This window comes from Mastigoproctus giganteus, chromosome 2, assembly GCF_048544385.1.
Source record: "Mastigoproctus giganteus isolate SK-2022 chromosome 2, ASM4854438v1, whole genome shotgun sequence".
In the NCBI taxonomy this organism is placed as follows: domain Eukaryota; kingdom Metazoa; phylum Arthropoda; class Arachnida; order Uropygi; family Thelyphonidae; genus Mastigoproctus; species Mastigoproctus giganteus.
Window position 1 is genome coordinate 142,008,560 of NC_143576.1, and position 12,899 is coordinate 142,021,458.

At 38.9% G+C, this 12,899-nt stretch overlaps 1 protein-coding gene across 1 annotated transcript in view; it reads left to right on the forward strand.

Annotated features, from left to right (window-relative positions):
* The window catches only part of LOC150089623 (1-phosphatidylinositol 4,5-bisphosphate phosphodiesterase epsilon-1-like), a 634,994-nt gene that overhangs the window by 350,888 nt on the left and 271,207 nt on the right, over nucleotides 1-12,899 (forward strand). The window contains exon 28 of the mRNA XM_090390053.1: nucleotides 3,307-3,414. Coding sequence (XP_090246179.1) covers nucleotides 3,307-3,414 — 108 coding nt within the window. The remainder of the gene's footprint in view (nucleotides 1-3,306; nucleotides 3,415-12,899) is intronic.

Sequence of the window (12,899 nt, forward strand, 5' to 3'; positions counted from 1 at the left end):
AGTGTTTTAATTTATTTCCCTATACGTCGTTTTGACTTTTTGTAGTATTTTTGGTGTGTATTGAGAGGGGCGGCAAAAGCTCTAGCTACGGTACTGTTGTGCTGGCCTTGCTACACAAACAGTGGTGGTCAACTCACACAGCAGTTACCAAGTGTAATGTGAAATGTTTGGGCTTTATCATCCTACAATTGAAACTGTCCCTTGAAGCTGACCTCACCTAGTGTACTGCCAAGTAAGATTTAAAGTACTGCCTTGCATATGCATTTTTTAAAAAGAATACTAAGTTCTATACTTGCAACTATAGAACTAACTTCTAACATTTATCAGCACACATTCTCAAATACCTTTCAATAAAATTAAATTTTTAAAAATATTTTATTACCAAATAAAGATATAATAATGACAAATTATTTTAATTAGTCATTAAAATAAAATAGTTATTAGAATAAATTAAAAATAATAAAAACCTTTTGATAGAATGTATTACTTTATAAAAACTCTTAATAGACAATATTTTCTATGTAGACTCTCCTTTATGGAGATTTGAATCTGGTTGTAATATTTACTCATCTTTAATTTGGTAATAAAGGTTTACCCCTGATGTAGGGTTTTAGCCTTATACTGAATGATGATTTAATATGGTATTAAAGGTTTTTGAAAAGGCAACTGTATTCAAAGGTATTTGAGAATGATTGTCGTAAATGTTAAGTATTAGTACTATGGTTACACATTTTGTATGCATCTACAACACATATACAGAGTAGCCATTTTACTTTAAATGCAGATATGCTGGATTTTGTGGTCAACTTGTTTGTAATATGTGTAATCCAAGTGGATTGCAGAATGCTCGTGGAGGTCAGTTATAAAGTTCAAAAATAAAATTCCAGTTTAATATTCAGTGGTTAGTTTAATTAAATCAGCAAATTCCCTTTAAGGTGATATTCTCTTTTTTATCTATAAAATAATCAATGAATATTTAGAGAAAAAATTAAGCACACATCTGTATTTTATCACATATTCTCAAAGTTATAAAAACACATGCACAAAACTCTTTCATGCATTACTTTTTTTTTCAGTAATAATCATGAGAGCATCCTTGGATTCAAGGGACTGGAGATCTGCAAATGTATCCTCAATTCATAAAGGGAGATTAAAGAGTGATATGAGTGATTACCAACCCACTGGTTTGACCTTTGTTCCAAGGAAAATAATAGTCTGATTAAAAAAAGTAATGCAGGACTATCTAGACAGGAATGCAGTCAAGCAATGGCTGCAATCAAGCATGCATTTGTTAAGGGGTAAGCTTGTTACCCAATCTTATCAGATACTATGAAGCAGTAACAAATGAAGTAGATGCAAAAAGTAATTTTGGATCATATATACTTAGATTTCAGAAAAGCTTTTGATACCATCCTCATAAAAGACTATACAAATTGGACTATACAAATTAAATTTAAATTTAATTTCTCTTGAGAAATTAAATTGAAATTTTTGACTTTGCGAGAATCTTGACAAAAAAATGGAGCAAAGAAATACAGTTTAATGCTCCTTTAGAGGAGAATTAAACTGTACTTCTTTGCTCCATTTTTTTGTCCAGATTCTCTGTTTTTAGAAACAGAGGTTTTTATATGCCATTCCTTTATTTGAAGTTACATCATCAGGGCAACTCAAGAGAAGTGCATTGTGACAAACTGAGTAGTACCATTTGCAGTGTCACTCTAGTGCTACATGGAAAGGGAGGGGAATTGTGAACTGCAAGCTTTATGCAAGTGGCAACCTCTGCATGCAATGAGAGAGGCAATGGCAATGTGAAAAAGTTATGTCCTCGTATTTCCTACTAGAATTACCCCCCTTCTCCAAACTTTTCTTGACACTTCCATCTGGAGCTACCTGAAAGCATGTGACTTCTAGAGCTTGGATATTCTTGGGAATATTTTGGCATATTGTTGCAAAATCATCTATCAACCACTGATCACAGAAGAGAAAGATATGAGGCACATACAATGAAATTACCTTGTAACACTGGTAGTCAGTGGCAGACTGGATCATTGGGAGATCAAGAGATTTAAGGGCTAGTCTCCAAATCACAAACTGAGGCTGGTATTTAATAAAGATTGAGGGCAGCTTAGTTGAGGTATCCAGGGTTGCTTATATTTTCCAGTGTGCCATTGCTAGTGGTAAACTGCAAACTCCCACGTTTGTGAGCACATGGTTTTATGTATACAAAATTTTAGAAGTCTACAATCAATCATTATTGAGATTTCAGAATCAATATTCAAAGTTTAACTATTTCATCTGAAAAAAATAGTTTAAACTCTTTTTTATATTTGCCCTGTATAAGTATATTTTGTACCTTCAGTATTGCAGCATACTTGGCCTCAGCCTGCACTTGAATGGTAAAGTTAATTATTTTTCTGCCTGTGGAATTTCATTTTTGCTGAATAAATTTCTTAAAATTTAGGATGTGCTTTCTTGCCATAAAAAACTACATTTAAGTTTTATCTGCTTTTAGTTTGGGTGCACAGAAATTGAAAAATATATTTAGTTTATTCTAATTCTGTAGTTTGCTGAGCATGTTACCTATGATCTGAGTGCAGAATTATGTAACAACTGAATGCCATAATGTATAACTTCGTCTTTAAAATTTCTTTTTTCAGAAGTTTAAAAAGATAAAATAGGTAATGCTGTTTTGTCCATTTTAAAAGGATAAAAAGGAGGAGGGCTCTTTCTCATTCATAGTTAGTGCTATATGATGAAGATGAAATAACACAAGAGACAAGCTGTCATAACAGTGTTTCATCTTTTAAATATATGAGAGGTTAATGTTTTGGTGATAGTATTTTCTTTAAAGTAGTGTTTTACCTGTGCAACTCATAGTTGAGGCAATATTTATTCTGCACACTAAGACTGTTCTCTTGTTAGCCACAAAAATGCGAGAGAATGAGAAAGTTCTATTTTTCATCATTCATTTTTGCAGATATTTTTGAGCATCCATTATTTTATTGCCCCTTACTTAGTTCCCTAACCTCCCTTTCAGTGTATCCCAGTCATTTACATATCTCAGTTGTCTCTCTCTCTCTCAATGGGAAACCTACCTATTGGTGATGTAGCAGGAGGCATGGTATCTCCTACTTCTTTACAGTATTCTTTCATGTCACTTGAGATTCAGTGTGTGTGTGTGTGTTCAGTTTCTTGAGTATTTTTTAGTATGCATTATGTAGCATGGACCTTAACATGGTTTGTTATTTAAAATACATAGTTATTTATTTTTTCTCAGAAAAATAAAGTAATACAATGATTATTTAGGTTCTTCTAACAGGATGTCGATGTGTAGAACTTGACTGTTGGGATGGAGATGACGGAATGCCTGTAATATATCATGGTCACACCTTGACAAGTAAAATTCCATTCAAGGTAAATACTAACTTTAAAAGAGTGGAATAGTATATCTTTATTATAGATAAACTTTTTAAAATTAATAATTAATCAGAGCATATTTATAACTTCAGTCTGTCTGGGCATGGAGTTTGCAGTTTGTGCTTAGCGGTTGTGCAAAGGTTTCTTTCAATTAGTGTTTTAAAAGAATCTTAAATTATTCAATTTTTAAATTAGCTATTAAAATGAAAAATCAGAAAGGATATACAGAGTTATTACAAAGTAGCTTTAAAATTCTGCATGCTGAAAGCAGTTTGCATATAAAGTTAATCAAAAAAAAATCAGAACAGAAAAATAGCAAAATTCTTTGCATTTTTTTACTCAGTTGGCAGTTGCACATACATTCATCAGAGGTATTGCTTTATTATAAAAATAGTGGAACTGACTAGACAGAGAAACATAGTTTGTATGTTTTGGTGTCAGGAAATAAAAGTCTGCAACATAAATGAAATGCAGAAACAATTCCGCACTTGTTACAACAGATACCCCCCCCAGCAGTCATGCGGTGTGTGAATGGTAAAAAAATTCCATATGTACAGGATGCTGTATGACTTGTTCAAAGGAAATGGTGGAGGAGTTGAGGTGAACATTTCTCAGGAATCCACATATATCAGCAATACATGTAGAGGGGGCAGTCACTAAGTATTTACCCTCATCTAGAAATATTGGAGTTAGGGATATGAAACCTTGACTGGTGATTTCATCCTTCTAGAGCTACACATTTTTGTCCCTTCTGTGGATAAGTTCTTTTAGACCTATTGAAAGCAACTTCTCAACTTTGAGTAGAAAACCAGGATAGACAGGACAGGAAGGGAGGAAGGGGTTATGCTATTAATTAAGAAACACATAAAATCCAAGGAAGTGAAGCAGGTCAATGTTGGACAGTGCAGTGTTGAGTCAGCTTGGTGTGACATAAGCATTGGGAGATCAAATTTGAGAGTAGGAGTGTGCTATTGGCCTAATGACTCTGATGAGTATAATAAGAAACTGTACAGGGAAATAGAGTACGCCAGTAAATCAAAGAGTCTTATAATGGGGGATTTTAATTTCCCAGATATTGACTGAAATTTGTGGGTTGGTCACACACACACTAGCAAGGCTTTTGTGGATTTATTGGATGATTGTTTTCTACATCAGAATATTCGGGAGGCAACTAGAGGGAGTAATACTCTTGATCTGATTATTAGTAGTGATTCTTCATGCATTAAGAATCTGCAGATAAAGAAACCACTAGGTGGCAGTGACCACAGTGTGCTGAAGTGGGATTTACTCAAACAGGTAACTACCATCGGGGTAAAGGGAAGGGTTTTTGCTTTCATAAAGGCGACTACGATGGTCTGAGACAGTATTTAAATTCCATACGGTGGGACCAACTGATGATGTTACCAACAGCAAATTCAAAATGGGAAGCATTCAAAGAATTTATCTTGGAAGCTACTAGGCTCTACATACCAATTAAGAAATATAGTTCAAGATCTAAATGGATGTCAGATGAACTACTGAAACATGTGGCAGAGAAGAAAAATGCATGGGATACATATAAATTAATGGGTGACATGGAAGCCAATGATAGATATAAGCTGGTCTGTAACCAAATCACAAAGGAGATTAGGCAGGCAAAGGCAGATTATGAGAAATCCTTGGCAAAGGATGCAAAAAAAAAAACAGAAAAGAGTTCTTTACCTATGTAAACTCTAGAAGGAAAGGGATGAATCAGATTGGCCCACTGGATATTGATGTTTCAACTGTTGATGTTTCAACTGTTGATGTTTCTGCTCAGGTGGCTAACAAACTAAACGAGTATTTTACATCTACATTCACACATGAGGAGTTATTCAGGAAGGGGAATGCCAGAGGTGAAGTAAACTCTGGCAGTGAGCTAGATGATTTTGTAATAACTGAGAGGGAAGTGGAAGAGAAATTGTTGAGGATAAACATAAAAAAGGCACCCGGGATGGATGGGATCTATCCAGTTAAATTAAAGGAGGCAGCAAAGGAAGTAAGCAAACATTTAGCCATAATTATGAGAACTCCCTGGGACTCAGGGGAGGTACCCACAGACTGGAGATGTGCAAATGTGACCCCAATTCACAAAGGAGGATCAAAGGCTGACACAAGTAATTATAGACCTGTGAGTTTAACTTCTGTTCCAAGAAAATTAATGGAGGCACTGGTTAAAGAAGCACTGCAGGATCATCTAGACAAGACTTCAGTTATAGCTCGGACACAGCATGGTTTTGTTAAGGGGAAGTCTTGCTTGACCAATTTGATTGGATACTATAGTGCAGTCACAAAAGAACTGGATGCAGGGAATAACTTTGATATTATATATTTGGATCTTAGAAAGGCTTTTGATACTGTTGTGCATGGAAGAATGCTGCACAAATTGGAGCAGTGTGGCATTGGAGGCAAACTCCTGCTATGGATAAAGGGATGGCTCAGTGGGAGAAAACAGAGAGTGGTAATCAATGGACACTGCTCATCATGGACGATGTTATAAGTGGAGTTCCTGAGGGTTCAGTGTTGGGTCCATTGTTGTTTTCTGTATTTATAAATGATATTGATGATGGTATATCAAGTTTAATGTCCAAATTTGCAGACGATACAAAGGTTGGCAGGGTTGTTAAGGACACTACTGGCAGTATGCTGCTGCAACAGGATCTGGAAAGGTTGAGCAGATGGGCTGAGAGGTGGCAAATGAAGTATAACATTGACAAACGTAAAGTACTACATATGGGAAACAGTAACACTAGAGTAAGGTATCAGCTCTGTGGTACTACACTGACAGTGGTAGAGAATGAAAAGGACCTGGGGGCAATTGTGCAGGCAGATATGAAGTTTTCTGAGCAGTGCAGATGGACTTCAAGAGTAATGGGCCCATGAGCCCATCTGAGCAGTGCAGATGGGCTCATGGTGTCTTGTCAATGATATACAGGAATTTTTCTAGCCTTGAGTACAGGTCTGGAGGCCTCATTCCAAGAAGGATGTAGAGCTGCTGGAACGTGTACAGAGAAGGGCAACAAGATTAGTGAATGGAACAAAGGGTTGCTCTTATGAATAAAGGCTTAAGTTTTGCAAATTACAGTGTCTGGAGACTAGGCACCTGCTAGGTGATCTGATAGAGGTGTATAAAGCCTTGAATGGTTTGAGCATGCTCAATGCCGATGGGATTCTTCCTCTTGCTCAGAATAAATACCTGAAAGGGCATAAATTCAAATTGAGGAAAGACAGATATGTGAAATTTGCCTTTAGCCAGCGGGTAGTTGGTTGGTGGAACAGACTTCCATCCCTTATTGTGGAAGTTGATAGCCTAAATAAATTTAAGGCTGAGCTGGACAGGTATTTCGAACGAACGGAGGAGGGGTGAAATGGGAGTGTGTTTTTTTTTTTTTTCTTTTGGCTGATGCTGCATAAGCTTGCTTTCTTGCATCATATGCCTCTACTAATGCTACCCAGGTTTCCACTTCATTAATTACCAATTCATCAGTCTGAAATCTGTTGCCCATAATGGTTTCTTGGTTTTAGGGAAGAAGCCTGAAGTTGGGAGATCAGGTGAATAAGGTGGACTGCAGATTTTCAGTACCAACCAGATTGCCAAGTTTTATGTGAGAATAGCTACACTGTGAGCAAGAGCATTGGCTAGAAGTTAGACACCTTTGAATAGTTTCCTGCATTTCTTCAACTTGATAGCCTCTGTTAACTTTCCCAGGAGGTTTCTGTAGTACTTCCCAGTGATGCTGTTGCTTTTTGGGAGGTAATCTGTAATGATGATACCTTTAGAGTTCCAGAAGACTGACAACGTGATCTTGTTAGTAGACAGTTGAACCTTGGCTTTGTTAGAAGTTGGTGAAGATGAACATTTCCTGTTTACCTATCTGTTTTGTTTCTGGGTATAGTGATGCAGCCAGCATTCATCCATCATCACAATTATACTGAACACTTTCCTGGAGAAATTTTGAGGAAGTGTCAACAATCGTGGACTCACTGGGCTACCAACTTAGCTGTGTGCAAACAGACCCATTGCTAACGTTCACTTCATTTGCTGTAAAGTTTGTAGTCACATGCCTGTTGTCAAGGGCTATCTGTTCCACTTTAGCTAAAGGCAGGGTCTGTGGCAGAGTTCTCTTTTCTTCCCCTAATTTTTCATAGTCTCATATGATGGAGAATCCTCCCTATATACAGGTTTTATTTCCTTGTGGATTTGTTTTGTTTATTTGCCTTGCAAATGAAGACAATTTTTAATGGATCAGACCTCAACCTTTTCCAACAGTCGCCACTTATTCCCCAGGGGCTCTCATCTGGTGAGTATGGGCTTGGCACACCCAGGGTCCTGAGCTGGATATCATCATTCTTCTCTTTCTTGGTGATTCCCTTCCCTTCTACTTCTGACTTTCATTCTCTCTCTCTCTCTCTCAGGGTAATTCAGAATTTTTTTTTTTTTTTGGCTGATGCAGCATAAGCCTCAGGCTTCCTTGCACTATATGGCTATTAATAATAATAATAATAAATATTCATGGCTCTAGTTCAGCAGCCATTAGATCTAGAAAAACAGATTTAGGAATTTAATACATAATAACAAATCCCTACCTCAAATATTTAAAGGTGAGGGTAAATATTGGTCAATACTTTATTGACCATCCCTCATAAGCTATGATCAACCATTTAGAAAATGCTATGGAAATGTCTGCAAAAAGCAATCACTGACAAAGACAGAATACAAAAGAAAACATTCTGCAAGGAATAATGTCAAAGCTTGAAGATGAAACACTCTGCCTGATTATATCACTTTCATTGAAGAGTGTACATTGTCAGTGACAATGTCAATGCCCACAATGATTATGTATGGGGAAAAAGATAATGATGACGATTGTAATGGATGATTAATTTTCCAGAAGAATGTACATATTTCCTATATTGGCAGGAAATATGGGACTGCCTGGATTAGCACTTCCCAGGCAGGTGAATTGGTTATGGAGACTTTTTATTTATTGGCCTATATGGATTGGTAGAATCGACACCACTATATTTCCTTTGGGCTTTATGCAAGATAAGTCTTTCAATCATGATTACTAAGAAATGTTGATAAACCGAACGCTAGGATCACTTCTGCTGCTGTAGTGACTTGTGAAACACTGTGGAAAATTTGAGAAAGTCTTAAATTTTGGGTGGGATATTTGTTGAATAACCAATGGTAACTATATATATATAGAAAATTTGTGTTCTGCTTTCATCTGGTATATTGTATCCTTCATTTTCATAAATAAATGGAACTTACAAAAGTTTGAAGTTGTAAAGCTACTTTGTAATCATCATCTTAAGTTCTCTTCCACACAGCATGTCCATGATATTTTGTAATAACCCTGTATTATTATTATTATTATTATTACTCTTATATTATTTCTCCCTGATTGGGGGATTTCACTCCGTGATAGGTACTGCTACCAAGTACGTGGGATAGTTGTTGTTATGTCTGGTATTACTATTGTTTGAGGAACTCTCTGACTATCCTACAGATATTCGGGATTGTGACTTTCTGGAGTTCCTTGTAGATGTTCACTGGGAGACCTATTGCTGCTAGGCTGTTATGTCATCATTATTGTTGCTCTTATATTATTTCTTGCTGATTAGGGGATTCCACTCCGTGACAGGTACTTCTACCAAGTACACAGGGTGGTTGTTGTTATGTCTGGTGTTACTGTTGGTCAAGGAACTCTCTGACTATCCTACAGGTGTTCAGGATTGGGACTTTCTGGAGTTCCTTATACATGTTCTCTGGGAGACCTATTGCTGCTATGCTGTATGTAGGGTCTTTGGCACCATACCGGTGGTTGACACGATGATCGGGATGGTCGATACTTCTTGCATATGCCACATCTCTTTGACCTCATGTCTCAGGTTCGTGTACTTCCTAATTTTTTCCTCATGGGTTTTCTGGACATTGCTACGGTTGGGCACTGCTATGTCAATCAGGTAGGTAGCCTTTTCCATCTGGTCCACGAGGGTTATGTCCGGTCTGTTGTGCGGGGTGGTCTTATCTGTTATTATGGCACAGTCCCAGTACGGCTTGTGGATTGGGGTCTCCAGTACTGCCAGGGGTTTGTACTTGTAGTATGGTACAAATTCCACTTTCTTTGGTCAACTGATATTTCTTCTCTAGCTTCTGGTGTATTATCCCGGCTATGTAGTCGTGTCTACGAGTGTACTCAGTCTGAGTGATCACCTTGGATCTCCCTGTGACGTGTTGAAACGTTTCTGAGGGGCCATGTGGCATTGTTGACATGTCATCTGACATTCCGGCCTCCTTTGTGATGTATGTTCCACTTGTGAGCCATGCATTGGAAGCAATGTTATCGATGTGATCTTGATGGAGGTCATTGTAGTGTCTGCCATGGAGTGTCTTTTTTGCCCATCTTTCTAGCTTTGTATGTTGTGCCATCTGGGCAGGAGGGGGGCTCCTTACTTAGGTTGAGTGGGGTATACCACATATCTATCTTCCTTATGTCCTGGTGGAGTGGTGCTGTGTTATTCTCGAAGTAATCCTTCATGTTAACTATCACTGTTTTCTGTTGCTCTATCATGTCTATCAGGACCCTTCCTCCCTCTTTCCGAGCTATTGTTAGTCTCTCCACAGCTCACTTTGGGTGGTGTTGGCAGCTCTTGGTAATCATTGTCCTTGTCTCTTGCATGATATCCTCTATCTTTGTGGTAGTTCAATCTATGACCCCAAAAGGAGTATGTTAGTACTGGACCTGCATAGGTGTTTATTATTATTATTATTAATGCTCATATTGTTTCTCCCTGATTGGGGGTTCCACTTCGTAATTTGTATTGCTACCAAGTACACAGGGTGGTTGTTGTTATGTTTGGTATTATGGTTGGTCAAGTAACTCTCTGACTATCCTACAAGTGTTCAGGATTGTGACTTTCTGGAGTTCCTTGTAGGTGTTTGCTGTTAGACCTATTGCTGGTACCATATAGGGTCTTTGGTACCATACCTGTGGTTGACACGATGATCGGGATGGTCATTACTTGTTCCATATGCCGCATCTCTGATCTCCTGTCTTAGGTTCGTCTACTTCCTGATTTTTTCCCCCGTGGGTTATCTGCAAGTTGCCAGTGTTGGGTACCGCTATGTCAATCAGATAGGTAGTCTTTTCCTTCTTGTCCACAAGGGTTATGTCAGGTCTGCTGTGCTGGATTGTCCTATCTGTTATTATGGTGCGGTCCCAGTACAGCATGTGGGTTGGGATCTCTAGTACTGCCTGGGGTTCGTACTTGTAGTACGAACATTTTCTTCGATCAACAGGTATTGCCTTGCTAGCTTCTAATGTATTATCCTGGCTACCTGGTCATATCTATGAGTGTACTCAGTCTGGGTGATCACCTTGCATCCCATGGTAATGTGTTGGATCGTTTCTGAGGCCAGGTGGCATCGTCAACATGTGTTATCGGATACTCCGGGCTCCTTGGCGATGTATTTTCTATAATTTCTGGCGTCGATTACCTGGTCTTAATGGCATGCATGAATCCTTCAGTCTCGGGGAAGAGCATCCCGCTTGTGAGCCATACATTGGAAGCAATTTTATCTATGTGATCTTGATGGAGATCATTGTAGTGTCTGCCATGGAGTGTCTTCTCTGCCCATCTTTTTATCTTCGTTTGTACCTCCTGGTTGGGGGAGACTCCTTGCTTAGGTTGAGTGGGGTATACTGCTTTTCTATCTTCCTTATGGCCTGGTGGAGTGCTGCTGTTTGTTTCTGGAACTAATCCTTCAGGTTAACTATTGCTGTCTTCTTTTGCTCAATGAGGTCTATCAGGCCCCTTCCTCCTTCTTCACGGACAATTGTCAGTCTCTCTATGGCAGATCTTGGGTAGTGTTGGCGGCTCCTTGTCTTTCTCATGATATCCTCCAGCTTGGTCTTAGTCCAATCTATGCCCCCGAAGGAGTATGTTAGCACTGGGCTGCATAGGTGTTTATGACTTTAACTGTGTTCCCTCCATTCAGCTTTGCTTTCAGCAGATTTCTGAGCCTCAGATTGTATTTTTTGGTCAGGCAGGCATTAATTTCCTTGTGCTGTAACTGCTGAATCTGCATCATCCTCAAGTATTTGTAGGCCTCTCCCTCTGCCATGACTTCGATCTCTTTACCATTCTGCAGCTGGTAGTTTCAGTTGACTAATTTTCCCTGATGCAATCCGTAGGTCTTGCACTTGTCTAGACCAAATTCCATCCTAATATCATTGCTGAATTCTTCGGTGATCTGGAGTAGTTGCTGAAGGTGTTTCTCAGTTCCCGCATAGAGCTTGATGTCATCCATGTACATCAGGTGGTTGAGGGTGTACAGGTTTTTCCTTCCTTCTTTGGGGTTATACCCATACTTGCTGCCATTGAGCATGGTAGATAGCGGGTTAGGTGCTAGACAGAACCACAATGGGCTCAGGGCATCTACGAAAGATTCCTCTCCTGAAGGGGATTGGCCCTGGTTGTGGTGTTTCCAACCTTAATGGTGGTACTCCATTTCACCATCATTTCACCTAGGAAGTTTGTCACTATCGGATTGACTTTGTAGAAGTTCAGTGCCTCTATTAGCCAGCCGTGAGGCATGGAGTCGAAGGCCTTGTGGTAATCAATGTAGGCTGTGTACATGTTGCAGTGCTTCTTGTAGGCTTGCTCCATAACGGCGGCATCTATGGTTAATTGCTCCTTGTATCCTTTGCTCCTCCACTTGCATCCTTTCTGCTGTTCGGCCATTATGTTCTGGCTCTCCAAGCGGTCTGATATTTTCCTGGTTAGGCAGCTGGTCAGGATCTTGTACATTGTTGGGAGGCAGGTGATTGGCCTATATTTCACTGGGTTTCTTGTATCTTCATCTTTAGGCTTCAGATATGTGATTCCTTGAGTGAGAAACAATATCTCATATTGTGAATACCTTCACAGTGATTTACCATGATATTGCACTACCTCGAATAAGTAACCTTCACCAATGGAGAAGACTACTGTTACCTATTCTCAGTGGATACCACCATCCAGATGGCACTGTTCCACAGCTTATTGGGTCTTCGTCGTTGGGTGGGCAGACACCTTGGTGTTGCAATGATGACAATCCAGTTGCAAATTATAACTCCGCAATATGAGAGATGCCTGATGGTGTACAGTAATTAAGAATAACATAATTCATTTAGGGCAATAGCCTCAGGTTACGTACCAGGGTACCTGCCCACCCACCGATGAAGAGCCAATAAGCTTTGAAATGGTGCCGTCTGGGCGATGGTATCTGCCAAGAATAAGTAACAGTAGTCTTCTCTATTGGCGAAGCGTTACTTATTCGAGGTAGTGCAATATCATGGTAACTTGTTGTGAAGGTATTCACAATATCAGATATACTTAAATGATGCCACTTTGTAACTACTTAGTAGGTGGTTACGTGTAGACATGATGCCATTGCACAAACTTGTATGTTAGTT